The 19,358-nt window shown below is 35.3% G+C and overlaps 2 protein-coding genes across 3 annotated transcripts in view; both read right to left on the reverse strand.

Moving 5' to 3' along the window:
* Nucleotides 1-1,672: 1,672 nt before the first annotated feature.
* hoxc12a (homeobox C12a) lies at nt 1,673-4,805 on the reverse strand. Its single transcript, XM_067445725.1, has 2 exons — nt 4,117-4,805; nt 1,673-3,336 (listed from the first exon to the last, which is right to left on the reverse strand). The coding sequence occupies exons 1-2, from the start codon at nt 4,700-4,702 to the stop codon at nt 3,098-3,100; spliced, it is 825 nt and encodes a 274-aa protein (XP_067301826.1). The 5' UTR covers nt 4,703-4,805; the 3' UTR covers nt 1,673-3,097.
* A 6,813-nt stretch (nt 4,806-11,618) lies between these two features.
* Nucleotides 11,619-19,358, reverse strand: part of hoxc13a (homeobox C13a) — a 105,347-nt gene continuing 97,607 nt past the window's right edge. Inside the window, exons 1-2 of one of the 2 annotated variants that reach the window (XM_067445724.1) lie at nt 14,481-15,229; nt 11,619-12,792 (exon numbers count right to left, since the gene is read on the reverse strand). In XM_067445724.1, coding sequence (XP_067301825.1) covers nt 12,536-12,792; nt 14,481-15,144 — 921 coding nt within the window. In that variant the 5' untranslated portion in view covers nt 15,145-15,229 and the 3' untranslated portion in view covers nt 11,619-12,535. Of the gene's footprint in view, nt 12,793-14,480; nt 15,230-19,358 lie in introns of those variants that run through there. The other variant, XR_010905305.1, reaches the window with a different exon arrangement.

Raw genomic sequence — 19,358 nt, forward strand, 5'->3', positions numbered from 1 at the left:
AGTTACTAGCGCGTTAAGACGGGCACATGCACGTTTACAGAGTGTTTATAAAACTACTCATTGTCAAGAAATGTTTCTGTATCTCTCGAAGTTACACGTAAGCCTCATTTCACAGACATACACTCACAATCATGTGTGCAGTGCAAGAGACGCCAGAATTGACTTGTCCAGTCTCTACACGTCTGTGATAGGAGCAGAGCACTTAGTGAACCACATGACTACACAAGTTTTGTGTGAAGGGCACTGAGGTGCTCAATGACCTCTGAGCCGGGGAGACGAGTCGTCATAAACAGATTTGGCCAGTCTCAAAGTCAAAAGCGCCGCAAGCGCATAAAATGCCATTGTTACGATTGCAGCACATTTGCTTTAAAGGAAGCCAATAGACTTGACACTAGCCGTGACTATTGAACCACCTCAACCCTAAGATCCTCTTTATTTGCATTCGATGGAATCACCAGTGATTCTCCATTAATTTAGTATTTAAACAGATAACTTACAACAAATATCGTGCGGTTTAACAATGTAACATACCTCATGATGACCAATATTAGATTACAAGTTGATCCTAAAATTCAGTACAAAAAGTTCAAATGCCTTTTCGTGAGCAGTTAAAAGTAATCACCTATTAAAATCCTAGCAATCAAAAACAAAACAATCTTCTCACACTAGATATTTAAGCAATGAGCAATGAACTAGCAAAAGTTTGAAACACGGTCCAAAACGTCTTTAACTCTCCACAGTTCCAAAATAGGCAAGCAAAGTATTACATGTCCATGCAGTTAGTCCTCATGGGGCCCTGTTTTGGCGTCTGTTCCATTTATCCACTAGGTGGATGTCTTTACCATTTCCAACCACTGGTTAAAGCATATCATATCAATATTGTTGCACTACATGTGGCCATGTTGGCAAACATTCAGATAGCATTTTTAGTTTTCTCCTGAGTGTTAGAAACAACCAATGTTTTATGTCCTAACCGTATAGCTGGGCTACTGAAATAATTAAGAGCCAATATGGTTAAAATAAGGATAATGCAATGAAATGTTTCTGAAAACGGTAGTTTGAGTCGGCTTTCCTGCTGTTGCTGCATGGAAAAATGTGTTTAGATAAATTTATCAGATTCAAATAACACTCATAGGCCTTTCACAATATAGACATGGGGAAATAACTAAGTTTAAAGACTTTATTATTCAGAAACTGTAGGTTACACATATATGGATACATTCATGAACAGTATTTACAATACATTTTAATAGCAAGATACAAAGGAATGCGACACTGGAGCATTCACAAAATCACAGAACAACACAGAAAAATTATACATCGGAGACAATTTCACAAAACATTTCAAAGAGGGGGAAATGAGACCATCATTGTTATATAGTTGTTGATGTCATTCATATAATTGTATTTTCCATAGATTCACAAAAATAGGGTTTAAAGCAAATGTCATTGGCCAAACTATCAGACCAATAACAATAAAAAAATATAAAACGTAGCACCGACTTCTGCCAAACTCCTTAATAATAATAATAATAATAATAATAATAATAATAATAATAATAATAATAATAATAATAATAATAAAAAATAATAATAATAATAATAATAATAATACTTGCAAACGGATATATCTTCTACTTATAGATTATACCAACTTTTAACCAGTCCGGTGTCCATACATTTAAAACGTTCTTTTCAGTTTGATAAGGTGTTATAAAATAATAGCTACATGCGCCTTTTTGACAAAAAAAAAAAAAAAAAAAAAAAGCCGGAAAAAACATTTGCTTTTTGTAACCTTCTAACTACAGTCATTATAATCATGCAGCAAATAGGAACTATTTCACTGGCATATAATCCATGATCTGAGTAAATAATGTTTCTAACAACACAATGGGTCCCGCTAATTAGCAATTTAAATCTGATCTCTTCTGTATGATTGCTATTTTCATTACAGTTATAAATTGATTAATTTTTTTGTTTTAATTTATCATTGCGCGTCTTAATATTACTTAACCATGCATTTCTTTCCCAGAAGCATTGTTGTGAATTAATTAAGTAGACCTAAGCGAATATGTCCAAATAACCCTGATCAAGGGACAAGCAGTCGTTAATGGGAAATTTATGCTGTTAAAAATGCAAATATGATGGAGACGAGTATAACGTTTTTCACTATATCAAGAATAAATATTTTATTAGCAGGAAGTCGCGTTTGTGCGGCTTAGCTGGAGGCCTACTAATTTACACTTTGGCCAATATATATTTGTTGAAGTAATCATCTAACATTTGTCAGAATGACATTTCACTGGCTAGATCAAAGTCTATTCATAAAAGCTGTTCTGTAATTGCAGTTTGGTTCTCAAGGGCCCAAGATATGAGTTGGGTCACTAACTTTGTGCCCGTGACCGTGAACGTGCCATAGAACACGTGGCGATGACTGCGGAACGGAGATAAGACGTTGATGGCTTAACGCTTCTTATAGTTACAGTGAGTTTGAAACACCCTTTCTTAGCGACAACTGGCAAAAATAAAAACATAGATGGAAGATTACGAACAGTTAAGGATTTGAATTATGATAACATATGGCGTTTCATTTCTTTTTTCTTTTTTTTTGTAGCTTAGAACACTGATCATGGCACGAGTGTTATAATTTCAAAAGATCTTTTAACACTCCGAACAATAAATATTTAGCGATAATTCAATATAATTAAGACTGATAAGAAAACATTGTACTGTCCGAAATTCTATCTCACAGCTTTTATTTGTCTGAAGTTCTAACTAGCAGGTAATTATTTAAAGTGAGAGATGGTTTAGACAGCTTTTTACTTTCAAAACTTTCAAGACTAAAACATTACCACCGAACACATGCCCAAAATTGCTGGGCACAGACCCTCTTAAATAAACACTATAGACCACATCGTATAAGCAGACTTTTGGAGCTATCATTTGGTCGCGTACCCATAAATGTTGAACTCTTATTCGCGTTTTCAGAATGCGTCATGGGGCAAGACTTTCAGAGTAAAATGGGCCAATGGCAGATTACCCTTAACTAAATACTGCTGTTTGGGCTGGTACTGAGCAATGTATATTTTGTGCCTCCTTAGAAGAAGGACAAAGCCTGCTCCCTTAGTAACAGTCTCTTTTTCTTCATCCGCCGATTTTGGAACCAAATTTTAACCTGTTGGTCGCTGAGATTGAGCCTGTCAGACAGCTCCCTACGTCGCTGCCGGGTGATGAACTCGTTCAGCATGAACTCTCCTTCAAGCTCGGCCAGCTGCAGTTTGGAATAGGGCTTTCGTTTCTTGCGGGTCCGGGTGTGCATCGGGTACCACGGGGCACCTAGAGGGACATATCACGGGTTTATGAGAGAGCTTCAAAACATCTCCTAGGCCAACACATCAACATCTCTCCACATCTTCATGCCACGTAAAATACACATTTCTGATGCATTTGATATTGTGAGACTGTTAATATGACAATTAGATATGATTCAATGACAATCTGAGGTATAATGCAACCTGTCGATATGACAAATTTGTCTGTTTACATAGAAAGAATGCCTTAGAACGTTTACTGTTCTAGTTAAATGTACATTAACGCGGTAATTGTCCTATTTGCGAGAACCCTACTTATTTAGCGGTTTCAATGCGTATTAAACGACTTCTTGCTGCACGACAACAGATATTAATTCAGTTTACGAGTCATTAAAACAAACGTTCTGTTTTCTCTGAACAGAGCAATTGCCATTGTACAAATATGGTCCTCTTAATAAAATAGTGTCAATGTTTTAGCAAAACCTACGTCTGACAACAATAAAAATATGCTTTTTCTGTAAAAAGCGTCAAACATTGGCAACGGGATTGTTGAATTTTATGATGTTGTGTTTACTGGTTGTATAAATGACTGAGCGCTTAAACTGGTGAACGTGGAGCATTTTAGGGCAACCCCTAGTGGCCTTGAACAACCACGCAAGACCCATGCAGGAAAATCATAACAGTTGCCAGTTAATGCCTAAATAACCTGTCATGCAAAAAAACAAAAAACGAAATAGCTGGAGCAAGATAACTGTACTGTGTGCTTTTGTTGTCTTTCGGTTGTAATTAAAAGCGAGGGACAAACCTCCTCCACTGGCGATATTGCTTGCGTGGTTTCCTTGCGATACCAGGGTTTGTGGATCGCTTGCTGAAGTCTTTCCTCCTTCGTTTAGCACTGAAGAACTGGAGTCGGACTCTAGCGACTGACATGATGGCGGGTCTTGGGTCAGATGTTCGGTGCCATAATCATACTTTGAGAAGGTGCCACTGTTGCCCATCCCATTGTGCATCCCGTGATCAGACGGTACTGATGTATCTCTTGCTCGCTCCTCTCGTTTGAGATTGTTGCTGTCTGAACACGACTCTCTGGTGCTGCTGGAATTGCCATAATAACACTTGCTTTCCTCCAGTCGGGTTATTTCACAAGATCGATTAAAAGAGGGGTTAATGGATACGGGACTGCTAAAGTAAGACTGAGGATATCCATTGCACGACTCCGATGGATTCCACGGGAGAGAGCAAACATTGTCCCTTCTAGGGTACGAGAGAGACGGTAGCCCCGCCAGCTGTCCCCCAGAGGCTCTAAAATTCGGGAAGTAAAACCTGTCTCCAGTGTGGATGTTTACCAAAGGTCCCACAAACCCAGGATTAAGAAGATTATGCTCGCCCATTTCCGCGGGCCAGACCAACAGCTTCTAGTTTATTGCAATCTGACATTTAACGTAGTTAAACCTGGAGGTGCACCTGATTGGTCATCTCCACGTCACGTGCCGGAGCTTACTCGAACACTAGAAGGTACCACCCACTTGGTCCATTTCAGACAAAACAAAACATTAACTTCTGTATTACGGGTTTTATATGCTTTTTAAAAATACTATAAAATATCTTATTAAAAATGTAAAATCTTGTTATTCTTTTCCCCTAGCTCAAAGGTTCTAAACGGATCATCTTGCACTTTCCTGTTTAGAAATATATAGAAGTGTCCCTAGCCTCGTTTAATCTTTATTACATGGCAAATAATAAATAGATTAAAATGATTTTAAAAAGAAGAAGGAAAAAAAGAAGAGAGACTCGTTCCCTACAAAGAAAAGGCTATTTCCCCCTTAAAGCAGAGGATGCTTTCCCCATTGTTTTCAAACAAATTACGGTTGAATTCAGTGTCATATAAAGATGTGATGTTCATTTTTTACAGGCTTGTTTTAAAGAAATACTGATGCTCAGTGCTGAACTCCACTCATATTTACTGTAGTGGGGTCAGCAGGTTGAAACCATTGGCTCCGTAAAAGAAGATGATATTCTATAAGATTTTTTTTTAAGACCGTAGCCTATATTTGAGATAATATGCTCGTCTAGTACACCTCACATGAACAACTTTAACAGATACATCCTATAAATACTCGCAGTCAAACTCACGAAGAGTTGTTACACATCTCGCAATTCTTTTATTTGAATTTTACAAGCTGGCAGAGGGCATTAAAATGATTCTGCCACTCCAAATACACCACACTAGATCACATTAATTGATTTTTGATTGTAAATATATAAAGTACACGCAAATTTCCTTATATCAACTGCAACTTCGTGTCATTGTCACATTTAAGAACACAGTGAAGCGAAAATACGACAAAGACAATAACTACGGATTAACCCCTCTATTTTACATTGGTGTGTTTAGGTAACAAAGTTGATATAAGCGCAATTAATTGTTGGTCTAATATTTAAGGCCTTTCGTTATTGGGTTTTTTAATACTTTTATTTTATTGTACTTAATAATTATACATAAAAACAGTGGGTTGTTCAGTATTAAGTGTCACAAAACCTTGTTTTTTTAATTAGGCTATATCCTTTATATCATCTCTCTCCTTTAGAAGTGGAATGCAAAAAACATTACATGTAAATACAGCTGCCATGCTTATAATATTTAAAAACCATGAAATATATTTTTTTTTTAATAACATTAATATTAAACTTTTTTACCACTTTTTTGTTTACACGTTTGTGTAGCCTATTGATTACATGTTCATGCTAACATATTTATGAAGGAGCAAATTATATTTGCATTCTTCGTTCATTTTAAATAATCTGTGTTGTTTATTCCACGAGTCTCTCAAGTGTAAAACACTGAGTAGTAGTAACTTTGCGGCTGCTGTCAATCTAAAGCTTGCGTCAGCGTATCTGTGGGGCGTGTTTGTAAGAATGCATAGGACCAACTTATTTTTATTTTTGTTCAGCCTACTTTCAATTAAAACGACAGACAAAATAACCACAAACAACTCCATTAATGGCGATGGGTATCTACGCTATAAAAGCAATGATACGGTGTTCAACTCATTAGAAATATAGACCCAAAACAACCAAAAGACTACAAATGTTGTCCTCTAAATACCCCAATGGTTATTACATCTAAATTTGAGAGACACATGTGCATGTTTTACGGCTAGACTAGCTACTCCATACTTCATGTAACTAATTAACATGCTATGTAACACAACGTGCATATAAATTTTAAATGCTATCAGATATTTCACTAAAATGTCAGGACTTTTGTGCTAATATAAATGTAATCACCAAATATGAAGCTACAGAGACCTGACATTTAGTTACTACTTTGAGAAAACACTAATTGCTAATTATGACTATTCATTTGTGTCAATTTTTTAGTTATACTTCTGATCAGTTTTAGTATGGATACGTTCATTATTTTTACCCAAGAACAAAACAGAGTACAAGAATTTGTTCAAATAGTTACTAGTTCTCACTGAGAATGAATGGCATTTCAACAACTTAAATGTAGTCACAAAAAATATTCGCCTCAAACAACCTGACTCAAATAATAAAGCTTAAAAGTCAGATAAAAGATTGTATTTTCTTACCGCAAAGATGGCCAAAGTGAAAATCTCCAAAATCTCTGGAAAAACGGCTAAAATAGTTGTTAGTTCAAGGTCAGTGTCTAGTGCACTGTCTGCGCCGCTGTGAGATTGCTGTCTTGGAATCCCTTTCCCGTCCAGACAGGGCCATAGCGTAAACAAAGGCCTTTTTATTGTCTTTGATTTTGGAAGACAGGTTGGCTCAGTGAAAGCCTTGCAGTGAATGTCCTCCGAGGCCAATTTCTTGAGGAAACAAAAACGTATACATTAAAATGCGAATTAAACGCAAAATTCCTGTTCTCAAATACATTAACTCAATTTAGAGAAAGGATAAAAGTTTGATGATATAGTTGGGTATCCTAATAGCCTTTAAAAATGTAATACTACTAAGAATGCCAACTACAATAGTAAATTAAAATAATGAAGATTACACTAAAAACACAGCTATACAAAACAACGTAGAGAATTAAAGACGCAACTTCCAGAAATGGTGTGTATGATGATGGCACAAATGTAAGCTATGCTTTGCCCTATTGCATGTATTTTTTTAATAACAGGTAGAATTGTTGTTTAAATAGTCATTATAAACTGAGTTTAAACAAGACAATGGTAATATGATTAAACAGAAATCAATAGTTTCCGAAACACTTTAATGCGGTGTTTGAAAATTGTAAACCTGACATAAGTTTGTTTATATTTACTTATATTCAATTTTATTTTGTTTTGTTTTCGTGAACTATGCAACGATATACTTCCAGTTAATAATATTAGGCTACAAAATACAAATAGAAAAAAAAGAGGGTTACATTGAAAGAGTCGAGAATGTATCTTAAATATAAATCATACAATATGCAACACACATTATATATATATATATATATATATATATATATATATATATATATATATATATATATATATATATATATATATATATATATATATATATATATATATATATATATATATATATATAAAATACACACACATTTGGGAATTAAGCCGCACTAAATGAGCAAGACGAACTTGTCAAATAAATCCGGCATCGTGTATTACAAATATTGTCGGATCTTTGCTCAAATGCTGTTGTTAAAGCGCTTTAGATAAAAACATAAATATGCTAAATACATAAATATAAATGTCGATAAAATGTAATCAACCCAACCCATCCTAATACAGTTAAATGTATCTGGTATGCATGCCTTTTAGTAAACACCAGCTAGCTAATTCTTCAGAAATGCACTTTAATCTACATATTAGTTTATTAGTCATCTTCATCGTAAATTAAACACACATATTCAGTATAAGAGTAGGCTACACGTGAGCCAGACAAAAATGTAAACCTGTGCAAAGCATGTGTCTTCGTGTTAAATCTCCAGTGCTCACTTCCTGATATTTCCACCATACGCCACCAGAGGTTATCAGCCCCCTTTCTCCTCAACCCACTGATCTCTCTCTCTTCACATTCCTGGTCTGTTTAGAACCGGCGAATAAAAAAATAAAACACCTACGTAAGTCCATATGTTTGGCTGAACAGGCCTTTTGCACAAAATATTAACATGCATCTAAACCATATAGTTGTGAAATTAGTTTATTATATGTATTTAATCTCAAACTCGATATTGCCTGCTTAAAATGTAAATAAAAAATAAGTAAAAATCATACGTGCACTATATTTATATTTATAAATCAGGCTATTTATATAAATTTGATCAGTATAATCTAAGACAAATAGGTTATGGATTTAAGTGCAACATTGTTTATATTTTTAATTTAAAATGAATAATCCAGCAGTGGTGATAAGAGGGGTAATTCTAGATAGATCTACTATAATAATAATAAAGTGCATCAAATTATCTGCTTTCTATATTACAATACCACTATTTGTTTTATGCAAAACCAGCAAGAGATAATTGTAATTGTATTAAAAATGCTTTTATAAATCATTTTATAAATAGCAAGAAATAGTGCGCAGGAACCAACATGGGTTTTAACTAAACAGCTTGCAACTAGCAATGAGAAATATATATATATATATAATATAGCCTATATATTTAAATCAAGTTAGTCATTTGTACACGAACTTTAAAAATGCAACAATTTAATAGGCTAAATTAGTTTAACATTTTTTGCAGAGCGCATCAAATGATGAAATTATTACATGGGGCAATAAATTAATTTAAAAAACTGTTTTGAAGCGTGCTGTGACGAACGTTAGTAGGAAAAAGTATTTAAAGCGAAGAAGTTCTCTTTTTCCCGCACTGAACATAGCTACTATATTTACGTGTTTTCAATAGGCCTTGCGCCTAACCATACAGAAAACGGTTGCTTGACAGAACAAGTGCATCAATAAAAGATCATTAAAAAAATGTTATAGGCTAGTTCTATATTCATAAATGACCTACTCGTTTCCATATTTAAAACACTAAGGCAATGCGCATATCCATTACAAATAAATAAACTAGCCGTACCTTTTGACGTGACCCTGTGGCGGATGCATCTCTTGATATTTAAAGAAGTATTCCTCGGAGCACTGTCTTTTGCAGACGTAAAAGCACTACCTGCCTTCGTGGTCAATATAACCTACACCTCATGATGAGAGAATACAACCATTGGTGGTTTAAAACTTATAGGGGAAAGGGATCGCGGAAGAGAAAAATGGTGTGAGAAGTAAAAAAAACCGGGGGACTTAAAATGTACACAGTGTAGCCTAGATTTTCACAATGACAAGGATTTTGGATATTCAGAGCATTTTCTCTCTTTTTTATGTATTTATGGTGTGTCATTAACTCTCGCCGTCTAGACAGGGAAATAACACCTTGTTTGCCTGAAAACAAACCACGGGCAGTGGTGTCCAGCCCCTCTGTTTATTATTCACAAGACTCTGTGATGTCAAGGTCAAAGCGACTGCATAGTCATGGTCAAGGGTAACGCGCGATCACGTGACGCTCAAACATAAGGCTTAACTATCATGCAGTAAACATTACATTTCTCTGTTTTCAAAGTAACCAACTTCAAAACAATATACAAATAGTGCTGATAGTTGACTGATAAAAGAAAGAAGAGTTCTACCCGAGTGTGCACCCTGTTACTGGAGAATTTTAAACGCTCGTAAGACATTATTTTTTACTTATAGGCTTTTTTTCTTATAATGCTTCATATATTTTAATACCTCCTCTATAGGCCGCCTACATTTATATAACTTATAAATCTAATAGCATTTCTTATCCCTAAGCATCTAGACAAAAGGGAGTTAGCGACTATAGCATAGTCTCCTTGATTGGAAATTATAGGCCTGTATGCATATCCAATAGTCGCTAACTTCCATTTTATTCTGTATATTAGAACATTGTGACAATTGACCCTAAAGAACTGGATTACACACACACACACGCATAATGACACACACATTATATATATATATATATATATATATATATATATATATATATATATATATATATATATATATATATATATATATATATATATATATCATTTATTTATTAGAAAATTGTGACAGAATCGTTTTAATTAATTTTTTTTGTATTTTATTTTTTTCTAAAATCGGTTTAAAAATATTGGCATACAGTAGGCTTGGTATAATTGATTCTTGATTATTCCGGTGTACTATTGTATTTATATATATATATATATATATATATATATATATATATATATATATATATATATATATATATATATATATAATAGGAAGTGGAAGTATTTAAGTTATGCGTCAAATGTATACACACTGCCACAAGCAATAGCGTGTAGCCTACCAACAAAAATACTTAAGTTTACAATTTATAATGTTTCGGACAGTTAGCTTAACCATTTTAAAAGTTAATATTATATTATTAAACTGCTAATATTATTTAAAATTGGTATTATATCAAACAATTAATGAACACCTCCGACCATACCTGCAGAGTTTGAAACGTGGACGGGATAATTCATGAACCGGTACCAAACTGCGAAGATCAAACTGTGTCAGAATGTTGTCGTGGCATATTCAAAGTAACATTTCGTTGAAGATTCGCCTTCTTTTACCTTTATTCTTCAAAATTAGTTAAACTGTAGTACATTTTTTTTTGTCCGCGTAAGACATAGCCTATACGCACCTGACTCTTGCTTAATTTAATAATATAATATTCAATATAAGTACAGCAAAGATTTGCAATATTATTTCTGTAAATAAGTAAAATAAACACTACATGTCTAGATCTTTACATACACGTGCATCGCTCGCATGCTTTATATGCAAGGCCTATACAGGAGCACACGCATACACTACGTGGACATTCGGATTCAAATGATATTCAGCTCTAAACTTTATAGATGCATGTTTTTAAAATAGAACATGTAAAAGTCAAAAGTTAACTAATCATACTAGACCTTTTCCAGATGTCATTATTTGAAGGTTGTGCATATTTCTTATGATTGCTAAAATTCATCTTAGCAACGATACTGGCACTGCGCCTATTCAACAACCCTCACTTAAATGACACACAATCTATTGTAAGAATTCATTTACAAACTCATAGGAAGAAAGATGGACAGATAGATCTGCATGTATGTATGAAGCGGCCATAAATGAGCCACCGTAGTCATTGGCAAATGCACTGATTGACTTCAAATATGTACTCAACAAATTCCATTGTAATTTTTATTTATGAAATATGTCTCAATTCATTACTTTAGGAATTGAACACCACAATACAGTTCACATACTGCACGAAAAGAGATACAGACAAGTTGTGTGAACAGCTCCAATGCTTTACGATACACATTTCTATATAAAAACAAAAAGGTTGTGCATTAATGTTTAATACTAAATGATTTTAAATGCTTACAATCATTCCAGTTGCATGGCAGAGTCATATCCTTCACTGCTAATAGGGACACATACAAATGATCTTGAAACATTCCTTTTTACAGACCTGTCATACGCGAAATCTAAATTAAATAATAGAAGCATTAAACTGTACAGTTAACATTAGCAGCCTGGTTTACCCTCGGCATTAAAAAGCAATGTATCCCACAGTGAACCATTTAGCTTTTGAAGTCTCGCAGGCTCATTCTAGCAAAATCTTTTGTGATCTCCACGACAAACAAATTGCGGTTTCAATTCGTGACTCAGTTCAATATTTGCTACAGCCTTTCGAAAGTTTATACAAGTCTTGGTTCATCCAAAGTGTCCGATATATTTTTTTTCTCTTCTCGTGCGTGTTGAGCCTCTCGAGTGTTTTCTGCTGGCTGGCTTTGACGCACATATGAAGAGATGCAGAAGAATCGCGTCTCCTTTCGTTTTCAGATGCACGTAAACCATGTGTGTCTTTGATATTGGTGTAATTTTAAATATTTATTATTTATAATATGTACATTCATAGAAAAGGACGAAGTTGAAATGTTTTTTTTTCTCTGTATGTTCACAGTTTTGTATCATATGCCCAAAAAGCCAAAGAGTGAGCGGTTGTTGTACTGTGTGCATGATTTAAATTAAATAAAGTGAAAGAAGACAGGTTAGGCTTGAGGCTGCCCGGATGTTCTTCATTCATGATTTCTGAACAGAGGTAAATATCAGACTTTCTGGACAGAAGGATATAAGCTGGCGGGAAAATTAGGAAACATGCATCAAGTATGCATGTGATTATTAGTCTTGGATTTACTGACAAACTTTTTCTCCTTCACTCTGCGGTTCTGAAACCAAATAGTAACTTGGCGTTCTGAGAGGTTGGTTGTCGCAGAGATGCGTCGTCTCTTGTCTTTGGTGATAAACTTGCTCGCTGCATACTCCTTTTCCAGTTCCTTCAGTTGTATCTTGGTGTAGGGAACACGCTTTTTACGCCCTCTCCTATAACTGCTGACTTCTGGCTGCAACGGAACAACATCTGAAAAACAGAAAGTGAATGGAAGCATTATTATAACCCGCTTGTCCAATGAGACACTGGTGAAAGTTCTGCTCAATTTGACAAGATAGTTTTTCATTTCATTGTTACGTCAAATCATTTACATAGCTATATGGGACAGTTATGCTCTTATTGTGAGTTACCTTATGTATTGATTAAATAATATAATAATTATTATTATATTAGCTACTAATATATCTATCCATCTATAAGTGTGTGAATTATATTTTTCAGTCCAATTTACTGAATAGGTTAACCAACACTGCATAGCCTACTGATAATAAATATTTCTTGAGTTTGGATGGATGTGATTTGTGAAAAGACCAAATCGTCCTCATTTTAAAGTCTTTTTTAAAACTGTGGGTATATGACAAGTGTTTGTCACACAAACACTCCTCAGTTACAATAAAATATTCTGTTAAGTAAAATCACGTGCATTTTAATTATAATGTAACAGCACTGACGCCCAGCAATTCCCCAAATCTACTTCACTGTGCCATAGTAAAGGTAAAATAAGGTGAAGGCTCATCTAGCAGCTGAAACACAGACACATTCAGATGTATTCTAGGATTTTCTCTGTCATTGCATAGATAACATTTTAAACAGAGGCAATGTCCACTGCCCTTCTGTCAGAAACGTATTAGTGTCTAACGGTCCCAAACAGACTGTAAGAATCGGTAAAGAACTGGTTTGGACTATGTATGAAAACAATGTTTTTCGAAGTACTGCATAAAAAAAAAAAAAAGAAGAAGCCTATTTTGCTATATTTTAAAATATAGGCTACCTGTTTGTGCGTGACCTCGTTTGGGGGTGGGTGGGGGTGTGGGGTTGCTAAACGGGTCAGGGGCGTGTTGGTGGTGACAAGTATTCGCTATAGCCACTATAATGCGACATTATACCGAGTCCTAGCATAGTCTTGGCATTTTGTAATTTTGCACAGCTGAGCTAACAATACTGAACAATCGAGTCGTGCAATATTTTTGCCCACAGCTAAAATCAATAACTTGACTACAGAACGTCAGCTGCTATTAGAAAAATGCTGCTCCATGGCATTCACAAAATGTCCATAACAGATTGCGGGGCACCGCTCCCGATCACTGCTGACAAAGATTTATATGCGTGGTGCAAATAAGACCTATATTATCATACAGGAGGAGCAAAGGTAGGCAGTATTGCCATATCCCAGTTCCAAATTGCGTGACTTTCCTAGATTAAAAATCCTGTGACTCAATAATATCCAAGTTAATATATGACTATCCACTATAACCAGATTCAAAACCCAAACGTTGTACTATTTTATGTAAGGGGGTGTAAACAAAACGCATATGAGCGAACTAAACTCGGTCTTGCTATGGAAAGCCAGTTGAACATTTCCCAACTGTCACGTGTCAAAAATGAATAGACCAAAATCTGAACATTTGACAGGTTCATGCAGACCTTGTGGGTGCGTAATGCATTAATTAGAAGTTGGAGTTGAAATATCTTAAAATCAACTGATGACTTCAAGAATGTATATATATTGAAACATTTAATTAAGGAGAATACTATGCAGTTTTACAGTAGGAGAAAATAAGATCTTATAACATTATCACTGTTATAAATGTCCCTTGAGTTTTTTTTTCTTCTTCTTTTCAATACTTAAATGGTTTTACACCTGTGGTAAGACATACCTGGAAACGGAGATTTCCAAAGATGAGAAGACTGTGTTTGCTCCTTTGAACAGTACACCTGCCCATCCCAGCCATTCGACAGAGCCCAGTGTTGATAGCCCTCCATGGGGATCAATGCATCGTGACGTGGCTCGGGATGCGCGCTAATACTGGGAACCACCGACATGTCTAAATATCCTGGAACTGCCTGGTACGAGCTGGCAAAACTCGGGTAGAAAGCAAACTCTTTTGCCCTGCTGGAGAGCTCCTCCGTGGGCAAAGCGCTGCTCGTCTCAGCATACTTTTCTGCTGGGTGGTATGAACATGGTTTCTGCTGCAAGTTCACGTTGTGCGAGTGAGATAATCTGCAACCGTAGTAAGGGTTTCCAAAGGGGTAGCCATAACTCAGAGAGGCGCTAGATGACGTCTGAGGAGCGGGACACTGTCGCCCAGTTTCTGGGGAAGATATATCCGAGTACACGGATCCCTGGTGAGTCGCTATGGTGCCGGAATGCCGCCCCAGCGCGGGGTGTGAGATCAGTTCCCTGCAATGAGTCGCAGGGCAATTCCCGCTCAATCCTTCCATAATTTGGCTTTTATTTTGATTATTTTCATTCGGGCTTTTTTCATACACGTACATGAAGGTGTCCGCCCAGCGTGGATGCAGGACCAGCGAAGTCGTCATATCACGGGCTGCCGATGCTTTTTAAAAGTCGCCTACTCCAAGACTGATACCTCATTTCCAACTACATTTTACGCACGCGCATGCGCACGACTATATCCATGTGTCCAGTTCATTAAAGCGCAGGCACGTGATATGCTAACTAGCCCAAAGAGACTGGATTGTGGGTGGGAAGAATAATCCCTTTAAACAACTACTGGCTCACGTTTCACGCCTGGCTTCTAATGTCTTTGGTGCCCAGGCATTGGCTAAGTGAGTTGGAGATAGTCCTTCTTAAAGGGGAAGGCTTTAAGCTAAGGGTAACGAAAACAACCTCAACAATTCGGCCGACAAACGTCTGGACACTTAGCAGTATGCACTGCTTCATCATTTAAACTCCAGTATCAACATTCTGAAAAGTCGCAAATCTGTAACAACATAAATACATTCATGGGCGCGCATATATATTTATACACGATACATCATTTCACAAGAGTTTTACAGAATATGAGTAGCATAAGCGCACAGCATATGATTAAATTCGTATGAATTCAGATGTGTGTCGGCTATTTTATTACAATAAAAGCAACCTGGATGAACGGGAAATACTTGCGTTATTTAATATAGGCCTACGCATCAATTATTCTGCTGTAAATACATGCTAGAAACAAATACAAAAAAATCAACAATAATATAAAATAAAAATGGGCTGCAATCTGAAAAAAAAAAGAAAAAAAGAAAAAAAAACACTGCCAGATAAAATCAAACATACTACACAGAAAAAAGGGTATTAATGTGCGCTGTCATGTCATTTCGTGTCATTTTCACTATGAAACTAATGGCCCGAGAGCCCAGTTTTTTTCTGTGTTTCTCCATCTTTTTTTGTGTGTGTTTATATTATAATAATTATTATAATGATTTTCCATGTGCCGTTTTACATTTGGGACCGCATATTGATGTGTTGATGTGAATAAATTATTGACAATCAGAACAATATTGATTTTTTTTATAATCAAAAATGTAAAATTAAAGTATGGATACATTTTTACATTATTTAATAATACCTTCCCTACCACTGACTTGTTACAAAATTTTCACCGTTATGATTGTACACACTTAAAAAAAAAAAAAAAGAGAGAAAGATTTGCCGTTTTCCCATGAATGATAGTAGCTTAATATGTTATGCCTAATTTTATTCTTATTTAAATATAGATTGTATAATACGAGAATATTTAATTAGAGGCTCAGCTATAATTTTCATGACAAGAATGAATGCATTGCCCCTGGATCAGATGATGTTCTTCCGGTCTGATGTTGCACATTTACAATGCAACGTTTCAAGAGGAATGAATAAGAGTCCCATACCCTGTTAAAACATTCCTCTGTTATTAGTTTCAAATGTGTAGCGACGAGACAGCGAGAGAGACGGCCCTTGTGTACAGGTAATCTGAACAGTTTTTACCTTTTAGACAGTGTTGTGTTTTATATATAAATGTCGATGAGTTTATTGATTACTCCTATTTGCAAAGATACATCCATTGTTGTCTTCACAGACCGAAGAATGGACAATTCTTACAAACGGCAGCTGCATGGAAGTCCAAGGTCAAGGTAAAAAACGCAGACAAACAAGGTCGTAATCAGAGTCTAGACAGACAAGAATGAACTTCACACTCACTCGTATGCATGCAAACTCACTGCAGTTTGAAAGGCTAAAAGATTCAACCTGGGAAAGCGGAAAAGAAACTAGCAAACCATCCAACGCAATTTCTACTTTTTAAAGTTCACCGACAACTGTTAAACTGTTACGAGTAGGAAGACAAATACGACTAACAATGCAGAAAACCCCTTCCGGTGAATCTGCTTCTTCCTCTCGTAGTTCTGTGAACAGTTCCTCTATATGACATGTTAATTATGGAGCTTCTAGCTTTTATTCTCCAGATTTGTTGACATTAAACATGTTTCGCTACAAGAACCATGTTTGTTACAAACCACAGAACAATGTTTAGGCTAATGCAGCGATTTCTTACATTTTCTTCAGAAAAAGGTGAAGGTAGAACATTTGTTTCCTTATTTTTCCTTTTAATGTGAATTTGCAATACCGTGTGTAAACTAATTTTAACCTGGATTCATATATATTATTAACTAATAGATAATTCTCTCAACCTCATTTTTAACCATTTGATTAGATTTCAACTATTAAAAGTAGATTTAATTCGAGAGCTCATGTACAAGCTTATCAGTTATAATCCATATAGCACAACATACCTTTTCTTATAATAACAACAACAAAAAAATCCCAAGGGATATGGAAAATAAGTCTACTCAATGAAAAACACAGCACAGTCGCAGCTAAAATGTATTTACACGTATGAAGTTTGATTCAACTTCAAGATCGCATTCCACACGGAACGTTGTTATAGGCTACTGCCGCTTGTTTACAAATTGAAAGTATTAGTTCAAAACACTCAGTAATCTGTTTGAATAAAACAACTTGGAATAACGTAATTAATAGCTATATTTGAAACGGCCAAACAATATATAATTTAAAAGACTCTGTTGACAATATCCGAGCCATTCTTGTATGTTGAAGGTCCGAGTCATGCATTTTAAAGCGAATTATTTACAACTAAACGTTTAAGGTGTCTCCTCTCTAACAAATGCAAAATTCTGCGTATTGTAATCTAGGGCTTTGTACTTCCCTGGTTTGTTTAATATATTATATATATATATATATATATATATATATATATATATATATATATATATATATATATATATATATATATATATATATATATATAAATAATGAATGAAAAATCTGTAGGCCTACTTTTTACCCTCTCACTAAAATATTATGCGTTTTTTAATGGTTAAATATACGATTCAATAGGCCTGTAGTTACATTACAGTTCCGTAATAGCAAGTTAACAGTCAAATCAGTCAGCATTGTTTGAACAAGAGGGCTAACATAGCATAGGTTCCATCGAGTCTCAACACACGGCGCCTTTAAAACGGTGACCACAGTGTCAAACTGGAAGAGGATTTAGTGAGTGTGCTTGTGTCTGAGAGTCAGTTTGTGTCCATGTAAACTAGCGCCCCTGATTAATCACCTTTCTTCCTTGCAGTTTTTGTTTAAATGACAAAATACTAACGCATAGTTTCAAATGTCCAACGATTAATTTCAAATATGGCAAACGTGTTCCTTTTCATTACTGACAAATAAGACAAAACAATTACTGAAAAGGCATAAGAGCTCTAACATTCAAGTCTATACGTCTCCTTGTTTACAACTGTGCGTCTTGCACGTCTCTGCGTGTTTCACTTTGCCACTGGCCTCAAGAAGAGTTTTCAGGCATTATCTTTGACTTTGATGTTTTCACTTTTTGTTGCAACACACACACACACACACACACACACACACACACACACACACACACAATTCTCCATTTGAATTACCGTTGTGGTGGAATTCAGGTTGCTTCTTAATTACAGGGCCAAATGCATATTATAATTAGAAATGAGCTTTCTGATATCTGACTTTTTCCATTATCACACTCCTAAGAAGTAACAAGGAGTGATCCTTTGAAAATACATATGAAAATCTGAATATTTAAAATGTTTAAAAACATTAAAAAAGCATTATCCGTGCAGTTCGAGGTCTAAAAAGGTCTGACAGCTGACGTCATCGAACCTACATCTGAAGGCGACGCATCGATAATGCACAAAAAAGGATTTTTATTTTCTGACAGAACTGAAGAGAAACTGTCAGTCAATCACGTGGCACATTTTTCTAATGTTAACGCATATAATGGTAAAAATGAATAGATTTGTTTATATATTTTTTATTTCGTGTTTTACTTAGGCTACACTAAAAACTTCAGTCTGATTTCATTGCTCGGTTATGCATTAAATACCCTACCAATCTATCAGCCACTGCATTAGTAGAGTAAACCTGTCGGCTTCTCTATCCATCTCTATCACACTTTGCCCAAATCTTCATTCAGATTTTCACATGAACCTCTCGAATAAAACAAATGAAAGCATAACCATTTTAACTAATTTTGAGACATGAAAACAGGCAGACTCATTTAGATCATTTTAGATATTGAGTTGATCGTATATTCAATAATGTAAAAGTAATAATTTAAAGTTTTGCTTGTCAAGTTCAAGGAAACCTATCATTCAGGGGTTTGGGAGCTGCACTGTTGTGTCTGTGCGTCTTATGTTGTCATGGAGTG

Source organism: Pseudorasbora parva, chromosome 6, assembly GCF_024679245.1.
Source record: "Pseudorasbora parva isolate DD20220531a chromosome 6, ASM2467924v1, whole genome shotgun sequence".
In the NCBI taxonomy this organism is placed as follows: Eukaryota; Metazoa; Chordata; class Actinopteri; order Cypriniformes; family Gobionidae; genus Pseudorasbora; species Pseudorasbora parva.